Source organism: Brachyistius frenatus, unplaced genomic scaffold, assembly GCF_029030835.1.
Source record: "Brachyistius frenatus isolate BFR_SWC_R1_liver_20210118 unplaced genomic scaffold, ASM2903083v1 Contig_20, whole genome shotgun sequence".
Lineage (NCBI taxonomy): Eukaryota > Metazoa > Chordata > Actinopteri > Embiotocidae > Brachyistius > Brachyistius frenatus.
This window is the reverse complement of record NW_027210619.1, coordinates 4,740,361-4,756,319: the sequence shown is the minus strand read 5'-3', so window position 1 is coordinate 4,756,319 and position 15,959 is coordinate 4,740,361. Positions and strand designations below refer to the sequence as shown.

The 15,959-nt window shown below is 38.7% G+C and overlaps 2 protein-coding genes across 2 annotated transcripts; both read left to right on the top strand.

Annotated features, from left to right (window-relative positions):
• The first annotated feature begins 1,421 nt into the window (after positions 1–1,421).
• Positions 1,422–10,869, top strand: hibadhb (3-hydroxyisobutyrate dehydrogenase b). Its single transcript, XM_069696162.1, has 8 exons — positions 1,422–1,522; positions 2,764–2,924; positions 3,020–3,129; positions 3,215–3,336; positions 9,171–9,304; positions 9,456–9,532; positions 9,676–9,832; positions 10,220–10,869. The coding sequence occupies exons 1-8, from the start codon at positions 1,453–1,455 to the stop codon at positions 10,376–10,378; spliced, it is 990 nt and encodes a 329-aa protein (XP_069552263.1). The 5' UTR covers positions 1,422–1,452; the 3' UTR covers positions 10,379–10,869.
• Positions 10,870–14,480: 3,611 nt separating this feature from the next.
• On the top strand, positions 14,481–15,542 carry hoxa13b (homeobox A13b). The gene is made up of 2 exons (XM_069695539.1): positions 14,481–15,114; positions 15,304–15,542. Exons 1-2 carry the CDS (start codon positions 14,481–14,483, stop codon positions 15,540–15,542), a joined length of 873 nt encoding a protein of 290 aa, XP_069551640.1.
• Positions 15,543–15,959: the final 417 nt, after the last annotated feature.

The following is a 15,959-nucleotide window of genomic DNA, read 5'->3' as shown; positions in this document are numbered from 1 at the left end:
TCACTTCCGGTAAAAGGGTCGTTTGAGGAAAAAAAAAAAATATGTAACGACGCAGTCGTCTCGCGTCACTACAAGTATTCAGGTCCTTTACTAAAGTAAAAGTACAAAACCACACAGTGGAAATACTCCAGTACAAGTAATAGTAGCAAAGTATTATCAGCAAAATGCACTTAAAGTATCAAAAGTAAAACTACACACTATGCAGTAAATGCTCACTGTCAGTTTTGCAATTATATATGATGTTTTTCGATTAATATTACTGTTAAATTAGTTAGTAGGGTTATGAACTATTGCTTAGTTCAATCTACAGTCATGCATCATATGTGTGTCGTCTCTGTTCTGTAAGAATCTAGTCTCTCTAAAAAGTCAACAAGCTAAAAAAAAAATAATAATAATAACAATGCAGTGAATCCAGTTTTAAAACAGTTTATTTGGCTTAAAAAGTAGGATATTTTTCTCAATCCATAAATGAACATCTAATCCTTCAGTTTATCAGAACAATTCCAAATGACCAGATTTGGAAAGCATCGTTTTCATTGGACAGGAAGGTTATGAAAGACAGTAATCTTGAAAGTAACTAGTAACTAAAGCTGTCAGACAAATGTCAGGGAGTAAAATGACTATATTTGTTTTTGACATTTAGTAGAGTAGTCTTAAACTGTAAAGATGTAAATGTTCTTAACTACATTCCATTAATGCAAAACTAACAATGAAACATAGACTGTTATAATAAAACAACGACATAAAGCAACACCAGTGCAAAAATATTCTCTCAGTAACATTGTGCAATCAAGGGTTGATAAAAAAAAAAATTAAAAAAAATTGGATGTATTTCTGGGAAACATTTTTAAAACTATCATTATTAACTTAATTTTAAAGATGAACAAAGTAAACCATATTTAGTAGGAATACTGTACATATGACTTCATCACATTTATTTCACAGCTTTAGTTACCAGTTACTTTATATAAAGTGATTTTACATTGCTAAGATCAGGATAAACTATCATTTGTATAACTTAAACAAGCAGTAGTTAAAGTTAGTTCCAGCCAGCGTAACCAACTGTAACAGTCATATAGGCTACTTAACCTATATATTCAAGTATCACAAATAGAGGTTGATCATATGATAAATGGACTAGTTTCTGTATCTTTGACTGAATGCGGGACGTAAAGTTGTATTTATTTTTATTTTTAAACAGTAGTATTGATTCGTTTAATAAAGTAAATGATCTAAACATGACTCCCATCCTTGTACACGCTCCATACTCCCACCACTGTGGAAACGTGGAGCTGTTTGGAGAGCCTGCCGCACATCTCAGCCACTCCCCCTCAGCTCACTGGCTGAAACAGGGAGGCCGTGCTGCGCATGTCTGTCGTCTGATTGGCGGGAACAACCGTCATTGACCTTACGTGCTTGTAACGTCACACGTAAGGTCAAGAGGAAAGAAGCATGGCCGCTGTGTTGAGAGGGTCTCGGTACCTAGTGGGAAGGTGTCGCCAACATGTTGACTTTGCATTTGGTAAGTAGAGCAGACGGAGACCGTGTTCCCGCTGTTCACGTCGCCGGGCTCACTTCAGAGGCTCGAGTTGTTGTTTGAAGGCTCTTCGTGACCTGAAAACATCGGCTTTGCTTGAAATGTTTAGAGAGAACTTTTGAGTTCATTTTCGCTGCACTGGTTTTAGCTGCTGCTGCTGCTGGGGGGGGGAGGTCACGTCACGTCACAAGTAATTGCTGATGGAGCTATTTCTGTTCAAATGACTTCTTGTTTTCGGGCTACACAGCTCCTAATGGGTCCTGACTGCAGTATTTCGGAAACGTGAAAATGTTCAGCATTTGGTCTTGTGTCCTACTGTGTCTTGACTCTTCACTTCAGGCATATTATGTCATGTCTGTCACCTGCTCTTTGTAGAAGGGACGGGCCCTCTTTGCGACATTTATACACGAAGATTAAAGGAGCCTCCGAGGGGAAAATCTAAACATGTAAATGTAATATCCCTTAATTTCCCCACTACAATTGCTCTTTCAGGTTTGCATACAAGGTGTTACTATTCAAACACAGTGTTGTTACTTTAAAGACACATTCTACCGTTTGAAGTTATTTACATGACTTCTGGTTCCAAATACCAAAATAAGTCTGTGTTATTAAAGGTCTTTAATCAAGATATACTGAAGTGAACATTAAAAAATTGTATTTTTTGGGGGGGGGGTATCATTAAATCAGATTAGTCATTCAACTTCAAGCATTGTCGCCTCACAGAGAAAAGGTTCAGAGTTCGAATCCGGTCCTGGGCCCCTCTGTGCGGAGTCTGCATGTTCTCTCCGTGCTTGCGTGGGTTCTCCGGGTGCTCCGGCTTCCTCCCAACATCCAAAAACATGCACCTCCCCAGCTCTTCCTGCCCACATGCCTAAGTGTCCTTGAGCAAGACACTGAACCCTAAATTGCTCCCGATGGTGTACCATCGGTATGTTGTAAGTCGCTTTGGATAAAAGCGTCAGCTAAATGAAATGTAATTGCAATGTAACTTGATTCAAATCAAAATGACATTTAAATGGCAGTCTTTTTGCTACATAAGAATGCCTTTGCGCACTCGTCCTGAACAGCAAACAGCTCTTTGTGTCTGGAACGGATTAAATGTTTCGCCCAACTCACCACTGAGTATTTAATTTCAATCTAAATGTATATTTAGATTATAACACTTCCCTGACTACATGACCGGATTATGTGTTTTATCAATCATCCATTTGCTGATTATGTTGTAGTCTCCACAAGGTCAATGGCCTCGAAGACACAGGTGGGGTTTATCGGTCTGGGAAATATGGGAAACCCAATGGCAAAGAATTTGCTGAAGCATGGATACCCAATCATCGCTACAGATGTCTTCCCAGAGTCCTGCAAGGATTTGCAAGAGCTGGGTGCTCAGGTAGTACAAGTTGAATTAACACATTTTTCTACTTTCAAATGTATTCCTATGTTATCTCTTCTAATGCTGTGATTTTTTATTTTTTATTTTCTCAGATTGTGGACAATCCTGCTGAGGTAGCAGACAAGGCAGACCGTATTATCACCATGCTTCCCTCTAGTCCCAATGTCATAGATGTGTACACTGGACCCAATGGCATTCTCAAGTACGCTTTGTTTTCTCTTCGAATATGTGTATGATGATGTCATGCACTTATGTCGGATGCAACTGAACTATATTTTTCTCTACAGAAAAGTAAAGAAAGGCTCCCTGCTCATCGACTCCAGCACGATTGACCCTGCTGTTTCCAAAGAGATGGCTGCTGCTGCTGAGAAGACGGGGGCAGTTTTCATGGATGCACCTGTATCAGGAGGTAAACGTGACATTTTCGATAAAGTACCAGTTTGCACATGTGGAGGACAAAAACACTTGTAAGCTTATTGACCATCTGAAAAGCACTTCTAATGAAGTAAAATGTTCAATTTTTGCTTTGAGTAATAGGGATCTCGCGGTACATTCAAACTCAGTAGTCTGTACCAACACCACTTAAATTCTTATAATTCTCAATGTCAGTTTTGATAGCAAGGCAAAAAAAATCATCCAATTAAATGAATGTATTTTAACATATACTCTTTCACTTGGGGGGGGGGGGGATTTTTATCCGAGCAGCAAGAATGGGATGGTGCCTTCCCCTCATAAAAATGAAAAGACATTAAATTAAACTATATTGTTCAAAAAAATTACATAACATTACATTTAGCTGACGCTTTAATCCAAAGCAATTTACAACACACCATCGGGAGCCATTTTAGAGTTCAGTGTCTTGCTCAAGGACACTTAGGCATGTGGACAGGAGGAGCTGGGGATCGAACCACCAACCTTCAGATTAGTGTGCAACCCATTCTACCAACTGAGCTACAGCCTCCCAAAAATAAATAAACTCTTTTTTTTTTCTTCTTTTTTTTAATGGTAGCGTAGCATTTCTACAGTGTCCAGTTACCTGAAATATAAAAACAGTAATGCAAAAAAAATAAGTAGCCTAGAGAAAGATAATATTGCCAAAAAATGTGGCAAGCTGCCTTAAAAATACAACACTATCTTTTGAACTCTCATCCAGGTTCCTTCCTTCACGTGTTTTTGTCATATTGTCTGACTCTGAAAGTCTTCAGATGTAGTTGGCTGTGTGTGTTCACACAGGTCGAACCGCTGCATGTTGACAGGCTGAACGGTAACGTCAGCAGAAGCTACCAATTTTACGAGCTATTCGCATAAACAGCTAATGTTAGTATTTGTGAACGTTGTGTGTGTGTGGAGCATCGCTGCAACAGATGCAGCTGTCAGTTCACAAACAGTACTGTGCACCATTTTCACAACATTTTAGGTTGTAAACATTGTGACGTGTTGTTGACATAAAGATAACAACTGAAACTCTCGGTTTGAATTCTGTGTGAAGATCCAGATGTCCTTCTTTGAGCTGCACGGTTATGTCGAAGGTGTTTCCTCCGTTCGTTCCAAATGCTCTGTGGCACCGTTTGCATTCTGGCTTTTGGTCGTCTATAACTTGTCCCTGATCATCAGACTCAAACTCTAAACATTTCCATACATGAATAAGTGTTGTTGTTGTTGTTTTCCTCATGTCACAGTAGACCTGTTGATGCAGCTGCACTTTCCGCTGCCGTTTGACTTGTTTATTATTATTATTGTTGTTGTTGTTGTTGTTGTTGCAGGACCTACAGTATGATCGGTTCTTTTGGAACCATAGACAACCAATAGTCTCGCTTTCAGATTTTTGTTATTGACTTGGTTCTGAAGTATTGGTTCTCGTCACATGACCAGTGTGTAGAAGTATTAAGTGTCATTTATGAGGCTGTAGTACTGAATTCTATTACGTTATCCCGAAAATGTTTTCTAATATTCCTTGCACTCATTGACATAAATGTGTGCAACAAAGACCGAGGGCGTTGATAAACTGTTTAGTGTATATCCTAAAACTCTTTTGAGACCATCACTTATGTTAAAGGTATAGTTCCCGGGTTTTTAAAATGGGGTTGTACGAGGTGCATATCCATTGTTGGGGATTCGACCCCTGAGAGACTGGTGTAAAAATGAATATTGACCACTACAGGGAACACAGACATCTGATTGATCCACACGTTACTGTATGGAGTTTAGCATACAGTATTTTAACTTGGAGACAGATTGACAGATGGATGGGTTGACAGATAGATTTATCGACAGATGGAGTTTCTGAAATAAATACAGAAAGTGAATTACAGAACCGAATTATCACCAATAGTTCACCTTAACTAAGCATCAATACACACATTCACAGGAACACAGGCTCGCTAGCCAGATTAGCCACTTAGCTCAACGTTGGGCTATTATTCGAACGGCTAATTGCATAACAAACACTTACTAACACTAAATGCACTTAAGAATATAAGTACAGCTATAAACAGAACCGCTTTACTACGTAAATCCAAAGTTACAGTACTCTGACTTACCTCATCAATGACTCGATCTGACTAAACTGTCGGTCCTGCGGAGCATATACGATTAGCGCAACCGGAAGCGGAAACAGTTCGCGGCGTCAAAATAAAGTTTCAAAATAAGAGCGTCGTAACCGTATTGTCTCTGTCCGTGAAGAATTCGCAACATCCATAGTCTGGTTATTGTCTGCAGCAGATGGCTCTGAGTAGTCATCGTGCTGCAGTTAAATAAAATGTGCACAATTAGACAAAATACCATATAATCAAGAAAACATCACCAGTATAATAACAAATATGCTGCATTTCGAAACCACAACCAAGTAATGAAATGCGGCAGAGTTAACAGAAGACATCTGGAATGATATGAGAATACGTAAACATATTTAATCAAACTCAGATCTTTTTTTGCTCATTTTGCAACACCGCTTGCAGATGGTCGACTTCAAAAACTTCACAAGTCACAAATCACAACAACTAGTGTTTCTCAGCAGTTTAGAGTTCTATGGAACCAGTTACTTTGAAACATTTCCATTATAGTATCCACTGTTTGCAATATTTTTGTTGTGTTTACTGAATTTGCAGTGCATCTCTGTATTTAGTTATATATTTCTCCATTTGCATCACATTTCTGTATTTGGTTGAATTCTCTCACTTCACAGCATTTTTAGAAACGCTGCGTTTGTTATGAAATTGGTGATGTTTCTCAGTTTGTTGCAAATATTTTGTCTATTTTTACATGTTTTTCTTAAACTGCAGTGCATTGATTTGTCAGGGGAAAGCTCAACTTGTTTTCCTTGAATTTGACATTATTAAAATGTATATTCAACAACATTAATTATACTCACCACCTGACTTAATGTTGCATTCAGTTTAACTTTAAATATACAAAAGTGTTGTTGTTTTTTTTGTTGTTGTTTTTTTTTTTTACTTTATTTAAAAAAAAATTGTGAACGGTGGCAAGTTCAGTATCACTCGTTATATGCTGCTTCTTTCTGAAGCGCTGTTCGATAAACAGCATGGAGCTGAGAAAGGAAAAGAGCAGCAGCTTTTGCCCTCGCACGTGTGTGCGCTCTGATTTTCTTGGGGGTCCGCACAAAAACACAGTTTGTTTGAACTTTGCCTCGTCAATGTCAAGACAGCCACTTTCTTTGAGTTGAAGTTGGTCCATTTTATGGTCTAGCTCTAAAGATTAGCGATGATTTATATGCTTCCGTCTCGCGGTAGTGCACGTGGATTATAGTTGTCCTACTTTCTGCCTTGAACTTCTGCGTGTGGTGGCAGCAGTTTAACCGGCGCAAACTGAACCGCATGCCAATCACCAGACTTTAAGCTGCTAGATGAAACCGTTTGAACATGTCCAGTTGTCAAGACAGAAACCAAATGAAGTACAGTGGCAGTGTGTTTTAAAGACATTAACGCACACGTGGAGAAGAGGATGTAATTGAGTCGGCGTGTGTCTTGTAGTTGTTTCTTTGGATTGAGATCGCTGCAATCTTCCATTTTTCTCAGACTGGAATGTTTACTGAAGCAAAGGCAACAGCGATGGTCGGACATAATAGGCCGAGACTATTGGTAGATCTAAGAAATGTGTGTCAATACCCGATCATCTTCCAGGGAGCTATTTAGTTTGCTTGATCTCTGACGTTGACTGGAAAGCAGATGTCTAGTAGATGTTTCTGAACGTCAAATGGGTTACGTTTCACAGAAATGCCTTTTGGTTGGGTAATTCAAAATATCCTTTGATTGTAAACAACAGGGTTTCTCTCACTTTAGGTGCATCAGTAAGTAAGTAAGTACGTTGTGGCTGAGAGTCCACAAACCGACAGCTCAGGAACTAAATAGGTGTTTCCCACTCATGAGATGAATACCTTTTATTTGCTTTTGAAACATAACTTGATATTTTTGCCCAGGTCTTTGTGTTCTGATGGCATATTGGATTTTGTTTCTGACTTGCTTTTGCAATTTGAGAAAAATTTTACGATACAATTTTTAACTGTTTTCTTTAATAATCAAAATCTATCATTCATCATGTATCCATTTTGACTTGTTCAGAACCCCTCTCCTCCCTCCCCAAATATGTAGTTAATTACCTTAAACTGTGCAATCTCGCGTTTATTTTACATTTATACTGCATCCCTATGTCACAGTAAGTCGTTCAGTTTCCTGTTTAAATTACAGAGTTTTCGTTCTCGTCTTGATTAACTGCTTTCAGGATCTCTGAGGCTGGACGTCTGTGAGCTTGGTCCGAAGTCGTAGTTATCTGTTCCTGCACAGCTTTGTTACATTTTAAAATGTCTTGGGCCTCTTTCACTGTTGTTCCTGTGAATGGCATTAATCTCGGGGTCAATGTTGATAGTTAACTCGGTAGTTAAATCTCACGTTTTACAACTCTGTATTTGTTTATTTATTTTTTGTAAGTAGTGCAGAAGTCCTACGTTTTTGAAGCCGTTGCCCACCTTTTTTTTTATTTTTTTTTATTTAATTCTCAGTTTGACTGTTGTAACTCTAGATCCTGTTAATATAAAATGCTTCAGGCCGACTGCTCTGGAGGATTAGGGAGGGGAAACATTTTACACCCATCTTGGCCATTCACTTCCTGTAAATTTTAGGCTTAATTACAAGACTGTGTTGGTTCATTTCTTGGCACCCATGTGGCTTGCACCTGGTTAATGTATATTGCCAAGCTTTTAACCCCATCTGAACCTGAATGCACCGTCAAATGTACCAACAGGTTCAGAAACAGCTGTTCCTAAATTCAAACTTGTTCCAACAGTGTTAGAGTACACTGTGGAGTTTAGACTTAACTTTGAATGCTGAAATGGCTCCGATTGATTCCCAACTGTTTCTCTGTTGTTTTTCAATTTAATGGGTTTCTTTTTCTTTCTTTTTCTCCACGCTAAGTTTTTACTTTTTATATATTCAAACATTTATATATGTCATGTGCATTATTTTTTTTACTCATTTGTATGACTTATTGGCTTTGGCAAAGTCTGCATGGTATATTTACAAATGATCCTTGTAAATTACAGAAGAAAACAAACCTTTTTTTTCATTTGGAAAGTATTTATTCATGCCAATTAGTCAAGTCTACGAATGTTTATTTAATGTATTTATATTTTCATGGGGGAGGGGATTTTATGGAAGCTGGTGAACAATAAAGCTTGTTAAATATCTTTATAATTAATTCAATTCATTTAGTTTATAATGTCTCTTTATCTAATTAAATGAATCTGGTTGTTCTAACTAAAACCTGGCCTATCAGAGGAGTTGAGGGTTGTCAGAAAGGCAGTAAAAACATTGGACTTCATGGAGAAGTTTTATGGACCATTTTTATGCTGTTTTGTGGCGCTAAAAAGATGCTATGAAGTGACATTGTTCTGATTTACATGAAAGCAAATCTTTCTGCTCTGTGCCAAACCTGTGCCATAAAGAACAGTAGCTACTAATCCAGATACTTTGTAAAGGCTGTTGTGATTTAATATGGACTAATTTTAGATATAATTAATCTGATCCCCTTAGATTTTCATTTTGTTCCTTTCAAGTGATGGAACATTCTGAAAATCTAGCACTATCTAGGCTACCAACAGTGATTTAAAAAAAAAAAAAAAAACATATATATATACATAATAAAAAAAAATATATGTGTGTGTGTGTGTGTGTATATATGCATATATATTTTTATTTTTATTTTTTTTATTTTTTTTTTTTGCCTTCCCAGGTGTGGGTGCTGCCAGCTCGGGGAAACTGACTTTCATGGTCGGAGGAGCAGAGGAGGAATTTACTGCAGCCAAAGAACTGCTCAGCTGCATGGGAGTTAATGTGGTCTACTGCGGTCAAGTTGGAACAGGACAGGTGTGAGCAAATATCCCATATTCAGATTAACTTTCATGTACAGGGAAAGTAGCTGTTCAAGTCTTTATGTGCTTGTCACTTAAAATCGAATCTGAGTGATTGTTCGGGTATTTGGGGTATTAAATGCAAAAATATTGTCATCTTGTTCCAGGCTGCTAAAATCTGTAACAACATGCTTTTAGCTATTGGCATGATTGGGACTTCAGAGGCGATGAACTTGGGAATCAGGTGAAAACACTTTCTTGGTTAGAACAACAGGAAATATATATGTCTTTTTTTTTGCTTCTTTTTTTTTTTTTTTTTTTTTTTAATGATGACGATATGCAGCCGCAGTATAATTTCTGAATCATGGAATTTGTATTCGTTTACAGACTTGGTCTCGAGCCCAAACTTTTGGCCAAAATCCTAAACATGAGTTCAGGCCGGTGTTGGTCTAGTGACACCTACAACCCTGTGCCAGGAGTCATGGAGGGAGTCCCTTCAGGGAATAACTACCAGGGAGGATTTGGCACCCAGCTAATGGCTAAGGTCAGTTTATATACAGATATAAGTGGAAAAGCATGTTTTATGGGTGTAATAGTTATGTTTTCCAATGTAATACAAAATTTTTTATTTTTATTGAAGTGGATTTTCCTCATTCGCATATTTGTGTCGGTACTCATTTCTGTGTCATGTGTTGTGCGTCAGGGATTTCAGAGACAGCGTTTCAAAATACAGTTTCTTTCTGGGTCATAACACTTAAAATAATCCAGTGAACTGTTCAACAGTAGTTTACATCGCTTTAAAAAGGGATCAAGTCTGTATTATTCCAACAGAGCAAAATTCTCTGTGGTGTGTGGACCAGCGGTTTTGGTTTTCAAATTTAATTTTCAGCTCTGTCGGTTTTTCTAATGTATGTTTGCTTTCCTTTTTCAGGACTTGGGCCTCGCACAGAACACAGCCACCAACACGAAGACTTCTGTGCCGCTCGGCTCCTTAGCCCATCAGATATACCGTATGATGTGTGCACGCGGTTACGCTAATAAAGATTTCTCCTCCGTATTCCAGTTCCTCCGCGAGGAGGAGGGTCAGTAATGTCAGCCTCTACCCCGTCCACAGCCTTGCCATTGCCTGGCCCCGCACAGGACTAACATAGTGTAGTTAGGGTGCATTTCACCACAAGAACTTTGTCTTTCTTTTTTTTTCTTTTTCTTTTTTTTCAAAGATGTGAAGCGCAGAGAGCTCCAACACTGTGTGACGGATTATGTGAGCACTTGTATACTATTGGAAATCACGGCTCCTGTGTGACTTAGCCTTTTTTTTATAATAGAACACTCCTTTCAGTTCAAGCAAGTGACTTGTCAGGTATGCAGAGGAGGTTATACTCATTTCTCACTGTTTGTCAAGGCTAAACGACTGCAAATACAGTTCAGCCTCCACATATTTATCTATTGTTTGTGATAATTTCTTTATGCTGCTGTTTTTTTTTTTCTTTTCAGAGGTTATTTCTCTTTATATTGGAATTGTTACTTTGAGTGTTATATCATATCTGGTTAGAGAATAAAGACACATTTTCTTGTCTTAAATTCTGTGAACAATTAATGTACCACCTTCCTTATTATTAGTCCATCCTTTACTCATCTCTTGATTGAGATGTAATTGTGAATTAACTTCAATGATAATATAATGAGTTTCTAAAAAATAATCTCAGTAATTGCTGTAGATTTGTTTCAGCCATAAACTAATATTTTTTTACTATTTTTTTTTTTTTGAACAATTTATATAGATTTGTATCAGCCTGCCACAGTTTAAATAACCAAACAATCAAAATACTTTCATTTAAAAGCAGTCAAACCACCGAGAAAGAAAGATACTTCTTATCATGAGTAAAACGTCCATTTAAACTCTAAATGCATTGTCTGCTTCCGATTTGGACAAGCACTGCACAATTTTCTCTCCATGACTCCGAGCACATTGTAAGTTAAATAGCTCCCAAATGTTAGTTTGCCTCCGTGTTCGAGGGTTCATCGTGACTACTGAATCGGTAAGATAAACATCTACATCTGGGAGCTCGTCTGCAGAGCGGATAGGGTGGCGGGATGCGACGCGCCGGAGAAACATGACGGACCAGGATCGCATGAAGATTAAACATTGTTCCAAACTTAAAGGTCGATAACTAATAAAGATTTTCATATTTTCATACTGCCCTACAGTACAACGCCGTACAACGTAAACCCGCCTAATTAATTCGGAGATCTGTCCCTCTTCTTTTTTTTTTTCTTCTTTTTTGTATTTTTTTTTTTTTGTATCCACACTTAGACCAGACCAGGAGGGCGGCATGTTTCTGATCTAGTTTGCCAAGAACCACTGAGGGGCCAAGGTGCTATAGGTCATGCGATCACAAGACAAACCCATAAAAAGTCCATTAAGCACTGTAGGCCAAGAGCTGTACAGAACAGCACTTTGGTCTCAGGCCTCCAGCAGACTGTGACACTCGCCGTCTGACATCATCTGCTTGCACGCACGTCATCTGCAAGTTTTAATAAACCGTGCACACTGACGCTAAAACGCTGATGACACTATGTGCATTTCTGCATGTGATACACGGCATTATGCCGATTCAATTTAAGCGTCACACAAAAGACGTGCGTACTTTTTCACGCTGCATCTACAAGTTTGACTGAACGGCGAAAAGAACAGAATGTTTTCTCCTATCACTGATGATTTATCGCGTATTTTTGCTGTGCTCTTTTCTTCTTTCAAGTTGTCCTACGTCCACGTGCAGTCTGGTGCAAAAGGACAACGTTTTTACATTTTTGCTATACGACACTAGATCTGTTTTTCTAATCGATTTATTTTAATGATTTTTCACTTTCCAATGTGTTTTATCATTATAAAAAAAAGAAAGAATCCCAAATCATTCTTTTTTATCAACCAGCTCTGCAAAATTATTGACGCTAAACTCACCGTGCATATCAAAACATCAAAATATGCTATCAGCAATCTTTTTTGATTGACTGTTTAAGCGTCTAATGTCAAGAACTTGAAGTCCCTGGTTCAACAGGACAAAATAACTGTCATGTGTATTTCAGACTTTTTATATATTAGTTGTGAATCGATTTCATCAGAGCTTTGACTTTCACTGAAAACGAAGCTTTTTGCATGTGATTGTTGCATACTGTTTTCATTCGTGCATGCCTTCAGCCGCTGGTCATTTCATTTTTAGACAAAACGACACAAAGCACCTTCGTTTTGAATATGAATTACCTTGCGCGCACGGCTGTGTGTAAATTTATGTCGATGTAGCCTACTCAAATTTAAATTAAAAAGTATTCTTTAACTCAAAAACCATTTGCAATTCACACGCTGATCCTCTTTTTTCGTTTTATTGAATTAAGTGCTCATCTAGGCCCAACAAGCAGCTGCTATAGTCAGTATAGAAAGACAGCCGCCCTCTAATGTGTGAACAGCGTGGCTCAGATGATTCCTGTCGAGCCAGCTCTCCCTTATTGTAGCTCGGCCTCATGTGAAATTCAAGAAAGCATGCTTTTTTTTTTTTTTTTTTCTTCCTGTTCAAAATGCAGCGTTGTACGGTGTTAAATAAAAAGCAGATTTTAGGTCGTTTATCATGACAATGCAATAAAAACAAAAAGAAAAAATCAGACACGAACCGATAAAAAAAACATTATGCTTTTTTTTTTTTTTTTTTTTTTTTGTAGACCGGCTATGAACTTGGGCCATAAAGATTTACAGCCTCAAAAGGTGGGAAAAGTCTATTAAAAATGAAAAGGTGCTCACATTTAGTTGGGTTTACATTCTTCTGCGTCTGTGGTCTCAACTTGAAATAGCGACGTGAAACAAAGATGAATTCTGCGAGTTAAAACAGTGTTAACCCCTCACCTCTTTAGTCTATCACAACACTTCCTCGCAGCTCAATGTTAAGTGCCATATATAGGCTAAACTGTAAACAGCATTTTATTTTGAATCGTCCACTGCGGGCTTGTGTACAAGTACTTTTTTTACATGTGGGAAATGTGCCCCGATGCAGTACTGATTTTTAGCTGAGTTTTGCCAAGGAAAACAGGAACTACTTTTGTAAACATGTTGTTTTTCTATAAATCACTTTGAATGATAATATTTCTACTGCGTCCTTTTCTAAAAAAAATTAAAAATTAAAAAAAATTAAAAAAAAATTATGTGCAAAGTCTTGATTAAATAAACGGAACAAATTGAAGTAACTTGTCCTAAAAACGAGCACAATATGTCCATGCAATCTCCTCTTTGGCATTCAGCGCTGTTTTCTCTTCGGGTTTAAAGGGCCTATTTGGCTGAAGGCAACTTTCAACTTGACCTTGGCCTCCAGCCGCGTCTACCTCGAATGAGGAAGAGTGCAACCAAATATGCCAATGTCTACGGTATTTCGTGGAAATTAAACGTATGTTTACATTTACTCGTGGCCGTGCCAAATGTGTACATCATTTCTATATGAATGTTGCCATGACATGCATTTTAAATGGAGCCATAAGAGATTTGCATTTGTACAACTAGACTGTTAAAATTATGCTTTAAAAATTTCCATTCAAATCCAACCAATCGGTTCAGATGATAGAATATTATGGGGGTGGGGGGAGATTTGGTAAAAAATCTGCACTTTTGACTGAAAGCCAGAAACATGTCTAATGTTTACACACAAAACCTAAAACATTTTCAGTCCAGATATCCAAAATCGTTGTTTTGATTTGCCCTTTAAAGTTTACATTTTACTGGCACGCGTCACTGCACATCAATTCCGCTGAAAAAAAAAAAAAAAAAGATCACTAAAGCGTTTTCCTCACGCCATGTGCTATTACACACTCCATCAAAATAGTTGTTTTGCTGGCATCAGACAAATCTGCTTTTAGTTTCACTACAATTTACTCCAAATTCCAAAATCCTATAGATAAAAAGAAATACCTACGGGGCTCCTTGGCATTAATACATTGATATACTGTCTCCACAAGCATCCAGTCTGATCTGCATTATCTGATGTTTAGACGTTTATCATCTCCTTTGCATATCACGTGTTTGGCCCTGGCCAATAACCTTGCGATCTTTATGTACTCAGGCGTGTTGGTATCGTTACTCTGCCCGATTCCCTGTCTCTGCTCAGTCGAGGGGATTTTGAAAAAGAGTTGGTCGTCTCAATGTAGGGCATGCTATGACCGCCTCATTACTCCTCCATTCGCACTGGATTGACCCGGTGATGTTTCTCTACGACAACGCCTTGGATGAAAGAAGCAAGAACATGGAGGGATTTACTGGAGGCAATTTTGCTGCAAATCAGTGCAGGAATTTGTTAGCGCATCCAACCTCGCTGGCTCCCAGCACCACCTACACTGCGAGTGAGGTGCCAGTCTCTGGCATGGGGGAGCCTGGCAAACAATGCAGCCCCTGTTCTGCCACTCAGAGCTCGCCCAATGCATCTTTGCCCTATGGATATTTTGGCAGCAGCTATTACCCATGTAGGATGTCACACGGCAGCGTCAAGGCTTGCGCGCAGCCTTCTGGCTATGGCGATAAATACATGGACTCATCGGTCTCGGGTGAAGAGTTCTCCACTAGGGCGAAAGAATTTGCGTTTTATCAGGGCTATTCGTCGGGCCCGTATCAACCCAGCTACTTGGACGTCCCTGTCGTACCTGCGCTGAGTGCTCCAGCTGAGCCAAGGCATGAGTCTCTGTTGCCCATGGAGCCCTACCAACCGTGGGCCATCACCAATGGTTGGAGTGGTCAAGTTTACTGCACCAAGGAGCAGCCGCAGTCAAATCCTCTGTGGAAATCCTCGTTACAAGGTATTAATGGAGAGAAATATGCAGTGTGCAAAGGGGTGTGGAATTAAACTTACCAATACATGCATGTCTTATGTAATGTTCTTATATTAATTACGCTTGAAAGAAGAAAAAAATAGAGTTACATGTCTGTTTTACTGCCTGCAGATTCAAATGTGAAATTGCATTTTTTTTTTTTTTTTTTCCCCACAGACACTATATCTGGTGGAGACAGCTCTATCCGCCGTGGGAGAAAAAAGCGTGTGCCATACACCAAGGTGCAGCTCAAAGAACTGGAAAGAGAGTATGCCACCAATAAATTCATCACCAAGGACAAAAGGAGGAGGATATCCGCGCAGACAAATCTGACAGAGAGACAAGTGACAATCTGGTTTCAGAACAGGCGCGTAAAGGAGAAAAAGGTCGTCAATAAATTCAAGAGTTCCAGTTAGCTCTGGAGATATTAACAGGAAGTGAAAGGTGGACATGGACGCGCTTTCATCCCCAAAAACTGTGCTATAATTTATTACATTATGAACGGTCTCATCATCGCCACAACGGCTCTGCTTTGACCTCCACATTTCCTTCCTCACGTTTTTAATTGGAACCAGTCGATGCAGCCTGTTGGCAGAAGATCGGAAATGGTTTGGAACATGTTGACCAGGTGATTCTGCGTGGGATGCTTTAATATTCACCAAACGATAAGACATTCAGCCTGAAAGCACAAGACACCGTGTCCACGCGCTTACGCGCTTTTCTTCTGTTTAAACCAATACAGAATTTCAGGCTGAAACGCACGAAAGAACTTACTTTCGTTTTTTTTTTTTAGACAGTGATGCATTGGGAAATAATAAAAAAAAAAAGGTGTT

Excerpts from the sequence above, each read along its gene's own strand:
- hibadhb (XM_069696162.1), top strand. The coding sequence starts at position 1,453 with ATGGCCGCTGTGTTGAGAGGGTCTCGGTACCTAGTGGGAAGGTGTCGC. Across the intron at positions 9,305-9,455 it reads GTCAAGTTGGAACAGGACAG|GCTGCTAAAATCTGTAACAA; the intron begins GTGTGAGCAAAT and ends ATCTTGTTCCAG. Across the intron at positions 9,533-9,675 it reads GCGATGAACTTGGGAATCAG|ACTTGGTCTCGAGCCCAAAC; the intron begins GTGAAAACACTT and ends ATTCGTTTACAG.
- hoxa13b (XM_069695539.1), top strand. The coding sequence starts at position 14,481 with ATGACCGCCTCATTACTCCTCCATTCGCACTGGATTGACCCGGTGATG. Across the intron at positions 15,115-15,303 it reads GTGGAAATCCTCGTTACAAG|ACACTATATCTGGTGGAGAC; the intron begins GTATTAATGGAG and ends TTTTCCCCACAG.